This window comes from Triticum aestivum, chromosome 7A (genome assembly GCF_018294505.1).
Source record: "Triticum aestivum cultivar Chinese Spring chromosome 7A, IWGSC CS RefSeq v2.1, whole genome shotgun sequence".
NCBI classification, from domain to species: Eukaryota; Viridiplantae; Streptophyta; class Magnoliopsida; order Poales; family Poaceae; genus Triticum; species Triticum aestivum.
In genome coordinates this window covers 684383798-684393142 of record NC_057812.1, presented here as the reverse complement: position 1 = coordinate 684393142, position 9345 = coordinate 684383798, and the positions used below count along the sequence as shown (strand labels likewise).

The 9345-nt window shown below is 43.4% G+C and overlaps 1 protein-coding gene across 1 annotated transcript; it reads right to left on the bottom strand.

Moving 5' to 3' along the window:
- Positions 1-2360: 2360 nt before the first annotated feature.
- On the bottom strand, positions 2361-9000 carry LOC123149306 (V-type proton ATPase catalytic subunit A). Its single transcript, XM_044568937.1, has 19 exons — positions 8705-9000; positions 8037-8163; positions 7872-7927; positions 7728-7784; positions 7529-7640; positions 7385-7422; positions 7151-7252; positions 7014-7070; positions 6862-6933; positions 6607-6708; positions 6296-6491; positions 5588-5694; positions 4925-5119; positions 4738-4824; positions 4549-4653; positions 4137-4234; positions 3975-4053; positions 2946-3034; positions 2361-2836 (listed from the first exon to the last, which is right to left on the bottom strand). Exons 1-19 carry the CDS (start codon positions 8939-8941, stop codon positions 2722-2724), a joined length of 2031 nt encoding a protein of 676 aa, XP_044424872.1. The 5' UTR covers positions 8942-9000; the 3' UTR covers positions 2361-2721.
- Positions 9001-9345: the final 345 nt, after the last annotated feature.

The window sequence follows — 9345 nt, the reverse complement described above, 5'->3', positions numbered from 1 at the left end:
GGCACTAATTGTAACATGTGGTGACTTAATGCCTTTCCTTCCTTGCTTCCAAATGGACGCAATGGGAAAATAGAAGATGGTGATAGTCTCTCGGCCGGGAGGCCGGCGTGTGATTTTGCACCCCCCCACCCCTCACTTTCCTTCTCTTGCCTCCTAGCGCGTCCATTTGGAATTTTACTAGTATTCATTTATTGTTAATCTATTAGTTTATATGTATTTTTTGATTGTTTTTTTTGAATCTCTTTTGATCTTTCGATAATAAACCTATGTAGAAGGGATGCTACTATTCAGATTGTGCTGGGAAGATGGTCGAGCGGTTCAAGGCTTAGCATTGGAACTCCACTTCTCATAACAGAGCCGATATCATGACATTGTACATGACCTTCTCACAGAGACTGGCCTTGCGCTCAAGCTTCTAGATTTGGTCGAACTACATGTTCATCAAGAGAAGATATTCACCGCAAGAAAGGTTGTGATAACAACCATTTGGCCATTTTTTTTCCTTTATGTTGTCTATAGAAGAACCCATAATCCTCAGATTTATAACCCTAATAGCCTTGCGTGCAATCAAAAGATTTAGCACTCATCTTTTATCCTACGTGTTGTCCCCTTCTTAGAATATACTCCATTCGTCCGAAAAATCTTGCCCCGAACTTGTTCCTCAAATAAATGTATCTAGCACTAACTTGATGCTAGATACAAGTTTTTCCAGGCGGAAGGGAGTACCACTGCTTATCCGTAGCATTATTTGTGTTATCTAAAACTAAAAGAATGTTGTCCTCGGATTAGTACCCTATAATAAAAACTTTGCCCGCAATCAAAAGACGGGAAGCTTTGCTTTGGCGCTCATCTTTGCTTGCTGGGCACCCCCTTTTGGTACAAAAGCAAAAGTACTGCACGTACATGGTGCATATCCTGCTGCAAAAGTACAAAAGCGACGGAATGGCTAGATGCAGGGGCATATTCGCACGGCCGGACGGACGGACGGACACGCGGCCAGGCTACGCCTTCGATTTCAATTCACATGTCCCCACAATGTCTGTTATGAGATACCGAAAGGTCACCTCGGCCAGGGAAATAACAAAAAATCATGCACGTACTTCCTCCGTAAGAAAGTATTTCCTCCGTCTTAAAATAAGTGTCTCAAATTCGTACTAAAATTAATACGTATAAGAGAGCTTATAATACTATTTTAGTGCTCTAAGCGCTCTTAATAGGAAGTATTTATTTCGGGGGTTCGTAGAATCACCCCGCAACACAAAGTTCACGGTACCAAAAGCCAGGTCAAACACAAAAAGAACCACCAAATCATACATGTATTTCCTCTGTTCCAAAATAAGTGCCGTATTTTTGGACGGAGGGAGCATTTCACAAAATTGCCACAATTTAAAAGCTCCCGGCCTATGGATTCGGATAAAAAAAAATCCATGCGCGTAGGAAGAGTAATTCCGGTGGTCCATGTGCAATTCTTTTCCATTCCAAGGCTGCCGGTGAGTAGGCTGACAGACAGGATCCCATGTGCAATCCCATGCACATTCTCATGTGGACCAGCTGCCAATGCGAGCCATCCACGTAGAGCAGACCCACGGAAACAGAAACAAAAACAAGAAGAGTGCTTCCTTCTTTCTAGGCTCACGCACGCACCCATCCGTCCTCAGCGGAAAACGTACGAAAGTGGCTTCCGGCTGCTCCGCTAGCAGAGCAGGCAAGCGTCCAAGCAAGCAGGGGTGTGGCTAGGGACAAAGCCCGCTCAGGCTGGCCTGGTCGGTGGGTGGATCCTCCGCCAATCGCCGTTCTTGCTGCTCCAAATCCGTCCATCCATCCCGGCTTCCTCACAACAAGAACCCACCCATGCGTCCAAAATGGTCTCCCCCAGACGGGAGAAAAGACAGTAATAATCACCACCGTGCCGTTTCAACCACGCACCGTAACTTTTTTTGACACAACAGGTATAAATATAGACGTTATTGGTGTCATTAGATACTCCCTCTGTGCACAAATACAAGACATTTTTTGGACTTGTGCTCCGTCGATAAATGCTGACTTTGTGTTCCTGCCTTTCTACTCCCTCCGTTTCAAAATAAATGACTCAACTTTGTACTAACTGAAGGATAAACTTGAGTCACTTATTTCTACTCCCTCCGTTCCAAAATAAATGACTCAACTTTATACTGACTGAAGGATAAACTTGAGTCACTTATTTTAAAACAGAGGAAGTATTATTTTAACATAATCCATGAAAGTAGTATTTTGGAACAGAGGGACTGAGGGAGTAACTTAACACAACATGTCAAGCACGATCTCTTTGTGCAGGTAATTGTCACTAATTGACGAACCATGAAATAGCACAAGAGGGAGAGTAATGGCAAATAATAGATATAAATATAGACATTATTGATGTTCGAGTAGATGGACATCGTGCTTATTCCTCTATGAACATGTCCACCGGTGTTCAATCTTCTTATACAACAAATAATGGTACACATGGTGAAAAAATAATGGCGTGCATCCTGGCGCTGGAGACCAAACAATGTAAAAATCCTGGAAAAACAAGTCTGTCTGTCTGTCGCAAAAAAAAGGGGGGAGGGGATCCTGAAACGTAATTCGCATCTACACAAACTCCGGTGAAGCAAAAGCAAATTGCTCGCAAGTCGTTCACAGCATTTGGTGCTCCTTATTGTTTACACGGTGGCCATACACAATGTTTCCTCTTTCTCTTTTTTACCTAGCCTCGTCTTCTAGGTTGCGGAACCCGGTGGTGAGGTCGTCGTACAACTTCTGGAATTTTGCGATTAGGACGTCTTCGCCTTCTGCGGGGTCTTCGAACTTTTGGGATCTGTTGAGTACAAAAACAAAGTATCGATATTTTTTATTCTTGCTAAATGTTTATTAGATAGATAGACACCAAATTAAGTATCCATTTGAATATAGGCTGGAATACTTACACAAGGCGGTAAAATAGATCGCCCATGCGACTCTTTACGACGGCGTAGGTTATCTTGTGTCCATCAGCATTGGCTGCTCGCTCCACGGCCTGCAAAACAAGCATACATATATTAAGGTTAGGAAGCAAACTTACATGTTCGCATATTTCCTTTATGATGATGGACCTACCTCCACCAGTTCTACTAATACAAGAAACTTGGTTCCAGTAAATGAAAATAGTTTACATACTAGATGGGTCTATAAATAGTCTATATATCAGCTGTACAATATAAGATGCACATTTTTTTCCCTAAAGGTCCAAGTTTTTTTTAGGCTGGCAGCTGGCTACCTTATTTCTCTTTTGTGCACTATGTACCTTTATTGAATGAATTTAGTTTCAAGTTTCAGCTCATTGCTAGGCTAGTCAATGTTAATATTATACTTGAAGTAATTTACGCTTAAACGTCATGCCTGTGCGATTGTAAAAAATATATTTTAGTCCAAAGTTGCCTAGCCATGGCCTTAGCATAAACGGTTCACTTAAGCCCAGGTCTGCTCATCAAGTTGTCATTGCTGTCACAGCGCTGACAGTGTTAGCATGATGAGGGCGCATAGAAGCTAAAATCGGTGAGGCGGGGAAGAAAAGTCAAACAGAGTTAGGTGAATGACTGAATGCTTTGTCGTTATTTAGACGGTAGTTAAACTGAAATCCCCTTTGACCGGGGCTTTGTGCAACTGCCATCTGCTGCTACACGATTGGGGTCAAATACAACTAGCAGTTTCCTTTTTAGGCATATATACTTGATATGACTCAAGTACTGAAATTAGATACTTCCATAAGAGTTAAGGAAAGAATAAAGCATTTCTGCAATAATCCCCTAGATTACAATTTAGCAAAATCAAACTTTAACCAAAGGGCAACCTTCCCAATGGAACAGAAGAAACATATTGTTCAAAGATACATACTTCCAAGTTCAAACATGTATGCTGTTTGTGCAATCTAAGCATTAGCCTTTAGGCACTAAAAAGGTCACAGGAAGTGCAATTACCTGATTCGCTAATGTATTGAAATGAATAATGTTGCGCATCATCCAGACAGATTTGTAGAATGGACAATACTTGTCATATCTGTTTCAACAAATAATCATGATCAGAGCTCAAATGGTTATGCAGTTAGAAGATATCCATAAAAATCGTAGGGTATCACTCACGGGGTAAAAGCATTCTGTGCCAAATAATCTTCCCTCAGAAGCTTGGCTGTCTCCAAAGTAATCTTGTCAGATTCTCCCAGTGCATCTTTACCAACAAGCTGACAAATTGGAAAATATTAGTCCCATGATGATGTGCATGTGTCCGCAATTGATTCCGCAAACCACAAAAGCACCAATCTATTCTCTCCATATATGGAACTCTTCAGAATATAAAATAACATTAAAGTACAGAATGAAGAGCAATTCATTGCCTACTAAAAGCATTATTAAGTGTAATATTTTAAAAATAAATCAGGAAACAAAAGCACCAATGACTGTTACTCATATGATAAATTAACAATAACAAAGTATGTCACCATATTTGGGAATGAATCCTCAGCAACAAAATGAGACACAAGGTAAACATGAATACCTGGACAATTTCGTTTAGGTCATCCTCTCTCTGCAACACTTCACGAGCTTTTGTTCTCATGTCAATAAAGCCAGGATCAAACTTTTCATAGTATCCTTCCAAAGCCTACAGTGCAGACGATGGTACGTCAGTACAACAGAGAGCACTAACATTAGTTACATTGAAATTCTGGGCAAGTTAGGGAATAACCGTGGAGTATTTTGAGTAAGAAATGAGCCAATTAACAGATGGGAAATGCTTTCTTTGAGCCAGCTTCTTATCCAGTCCCCAGAAGACCTGCAATTCAGAGCAGTTAATTAATACCTGATAGTAACAAAGCAATGGAAATTCTGTAGGTACGACTACCTAAAGGTTCGTAACCAAACAGTTTCCTTACCTGCACAATACTGAGGGTAGCAGAGGTAACAGGATCTGAAAAATCTCCTCCAGGAGGAGAGACGGCGCCAACAATTGTGACACTGCCTGTCCGGTCTGGACTGCCAAGACATTGCACCTTCCCAGCACGTTCATAGAAGGATGCCAACCGTGAAGCCAAATATGCGGGGTAACCACTATCCGCAGGCATTTCAGCCTATAGCATATTGAGCACACCATTAGTTTAAAAATCACATTAATATGCAAGTAAACTGTAATCAACGCATATGTGCAAGAGTAACTTTTAACTCAATAATACATTAGTGGTAGTTAAATGTCTTAGCAGTAAGTATTTCATGTATGACATGATTTTACTTCTGCAGCAAAGAAATTGTTCTAGCATTTGCAGTAATGTTCTTTAAACTGACAAATACTGTCCGCTACCATCAGATTATTTAATGTCAACAAGCTTAGTTAAGGGGGAAATAATAAAGAGTTCTAATCATAATCCTGGATCTAGACAAAGGAGAAAAAATTAAACCTTAATCATGAATAGTAGCTAGAACTTTAGAAATCAATAAGAACAAATTCAGGTTTTGCACCAGAGCATATATACAGCAGTGTAACATAAGTCACAAAAATGGCAATAGATAGAAATTGGAAGCCACGGAAGGAAGCATCATACCAAACGTCCTGAAATTTCACGCAATGCTTCGGCCCACCTGGACGTGGAATCAGCCATCATACTAACATTGTAGCCCATGTCACGGAAGTATTCAGCAATAGTAATTCCTGGAATAGAGGGGAAACAACACATGATTGTCTTGTTAATAGAGAAAAATCAGCTGAAAAGCATGAAAACGATGGCTCTTTAGCAAATTATCAGGAAACTGTACACGATGGATCACTCAGGCCGATTCACTACAAGATGTAGATGTAGGCTACCAAGTTCCCATAATAAACCAAACTATATTTTCTAAAACGAAGTAGTCAATAAATCACAATCAATGCTAAAATAAGATGCATATATCCAAAATGTTCTACTAAAACTAATGATAACGCCTTAGAGATGTGCCCGCCTGTCTCTACCTATGGACGCTGCTTTTACACTTTTTATATGTTGTGTTTTCAAATTTGTGCCATGAAGCCCCAGAAATTCTAAAACTAGCCAGTATCTACAATTGTACATACAGGTAGATACAAACAGGGAAACCACAGGCTTGCAATAATTCCATGTTAAAATAAAATTTATAGAAGCACTCATTTTAGTATTGCAAAAGCAACATGATGCTGTCGAAAAAAGGATCTATGTAAGATAGAAAGGCATGCCTGCAAGGCTGTAACAGTAGAATACTAGGATGCAAATAGAAAAACATCAACAATTGTATGTTACCTGTATAAATGGAGGCTTCACGAGCGGCGACAGGCATGTTGGAGGTGTTAGCCACAAGCGTTGTTCTTTTCATGACTGACTCTTCACGTCCATCAGGCAACGTCATTGTCAATTGCGGGAAGTCCATAAGGACCTCAGCCATCTCATTTCCTCTTTCTCCACAGCCCACATAAACCACAGTGTCGGAATTGGAATACTGTACAAGGTAATTTGAGTCAGAAGAAATTAAAACATTATAAGACATTTAAAGGCCAACATCCTGAGCTGAACTAAAGTATCAGTTATGCAACAAGAGGTGAATAGCACGAGACCTTTGAGAGCGCCTGACTAATGACAGTTTTTCCACAACCGAAAGCTCCAGGAATAGCACATGTTCCTCCAAGCACCGAGGGAAACAGTGCGTCAAGTACACGCTGAAACCAATTAACAATAGATGTGAGATGCATCAAGATTTGACGGAGTAGCACAGGAAACATCACTTCCAATGTTTGGTGCATTTGACAAATAAATATTGACACTAATACAAATAACTTTTTATTATTGTTTTGAGTAGCTAGCTCGTATACCTGTCCTGTTAGAAGAGGCGTGTCAGCAGCAAGTTTTGACGCAACAGGCCGTGGTGTCCGCACAGGCCATGTCTGCAGAGCAGAAATATGATGATCGTTAAGAGATGTGAAATCATGACATATCCAAAATTTATGAAGGGGAAATGCTTTACGTGGAGCATAGTGAACTCCTTTTTGATGCCCTGAAACTCCAATTCCAGCACTGTGTCCTGCAAAAAGAGCAACAGGTTGTCAAATGAAGTTATGTAGAAGAAATGAAGTAGCAGGTCTTTAAGTAACATTTACTAACCTGCAGACTGTACTGACCCGCAGGGGCAATGTAACTTATCTTTCCCATAGCACCAGGAGGGAGCGCGATATGGTGCTTCATCAATGTGTTCTCAAATACGGTCTGTGAGGCAGCAAGGCAGCAATGGATGCATATAGAAGTTAACAAGATGCATCCACCGATTGTACAACAAGAGGCAGGAATGCTAGATAGTAAGTTGTAAAAAAGGGGAAATTAGAGATCCTGCAAACTCACAGCGTATAGATCTCCATTTGTGATATTATCTCCAACACCTGAAACAAAAGTCCAAATTATTGATCTTCATGTACTGGACAAAACATAGTAGAGGCATGCTAACATCGTCCTTATCTTTTGTAGCATGTTATCACAGTAAATTACCTAGCTTATTTGGCTGGAACTCCCACTGCTGATCTTTATCAAGAGCAGGGACTGAAACACCACGTGGAATGTAGACATCTCCAGACTTAATAGCAATAGTTTTCAGAGGGCGCTGCAATGGGACGGTTATTTAGTCATACCATCAGAACGGAAGCTCACGGTAAGCATAATGAATGTGCGCTTGCTTCACTTATCTTACCTGGATTCCATCAAAGATGTTTCCAAGAATACCAGGTCCCAACTCACATGAAAGAGGCTGCATAAACCCAGCCATGGCGTGTTAAAACAGAGTAAAACAAAAGTTGGCTTTGGAAGTGCCCATCAAAATCAGTTAGCGTTTCACCTTTTTCGTTCTCAACACGGGATCGTTGACAGTTAGCCCAGCTGTTTCCTCGTAAACTGCATACAGCAGAGACAGATTAAACATGTGAGAAACTTCTTAGTTATGCACATCCCTGTGGAGAAAACTCAATGTGCAAATGTGAGGCAAAATCGCGCTCTGCTGTACCTTGAATTGTAGCTGAATCGCCCTCGAGACGGATGATTTCGCCGATGAGGCTGTCGTGGCCGACACGGACGAGCTCGTACATGGCGGCACCGCCCATGCCATCAGCCACGACCACGGGCCCAGAGACCTGGAACAGCAGAGTACAATGGTGAGACAATGCAACACGATTCATGAGGAACCAGTAAGACAACCCCTTCACGTCACTCCAGATCACACTATCGATCGACGAAGCATCGCGTCCAACTAAAGCCCGAGGAGGAGTGCTCGGTTAGAAGCACATCGGAGCACAATCTCGCGATCTAGACCGGCCCGACCACACTGGTTCCGTGCTAGCCTGGCCAGCTAAGGATCCAATGGCGCCCCATTGACCCGGCAGCGCGACCAAGCATCACACGATCCAGACACAATCGGAATCCCAAACCGGGCCGCCCAATTCGACGAATCTCGCAGACAATCATCACACGGCCGAAGAGCGGGGTCGCCGAACCCTCCGCCGCAGTCGAGGCGAGCGGGGCGCGCGCTCGGGAGATCCGGCGGCAGAGACGCCCGGATTTCCAAAACCGGCGCGAGCGCGTCCGCGGATCGGGAGAGATCCCGCGATCCAGCCGGGGGAGGAGCGGAGCGGAGCGGGGAGGAAGGAGGGGAGAAGGGGAAAAGAGGGCGCGGACCTTGCGGACGTAGCCGTACTCGCTCTCGCGCTCGCCCTCCTCGAAGGTGGTCATGCGGTCGCCGTGCGCCATGGCGGCCGGCGTGCTGGGGTCGTCGGCCGGGGCGGCGTCAGATGGGATCGCGCGGCGGTGTGGGGAGAAGGGGGAGGCGGTGTCGATCTGGGCTGGAGACGCTTCCTGGAGCCCCGTAGAGGTGGTGATGAAGGGGGACACGAACGATTTCCAGCCACGACTCATATTTTCATCCCCTCTTGATGAAGAGGCCAGGCGTGGCGTGGGTCCCACCCCCTCCCCCGCGTAGTAGTAGTAGTAGTAATTGTTTATTACCCGATCTTAAGACACGCCCCGGGGCACGCGGCGGCCGCTCATTGGCCCGGGCGCCCCAGCGGGGGTGGCATCAGATTTGGTCTCCAGCGGTAGAAATATTCGGATCCGCTGCTTCCAGATCGAGATACGAGAGAGAGGGAGAGAGGGGCAAATCTCCGATCTGGGGTTTGGAATTTCGTTTGCCTTTGTTTCAAAAAAAAAAATCATGCCAAACTCTGTAAAAAGAATGAATTCATTGGTTTCAATTTGTTTCTCGGTGTTTTTCTTTGTTTTAGTCGTTTCTATAGAAGGCATGCGCCCGCATTGACCGCGCC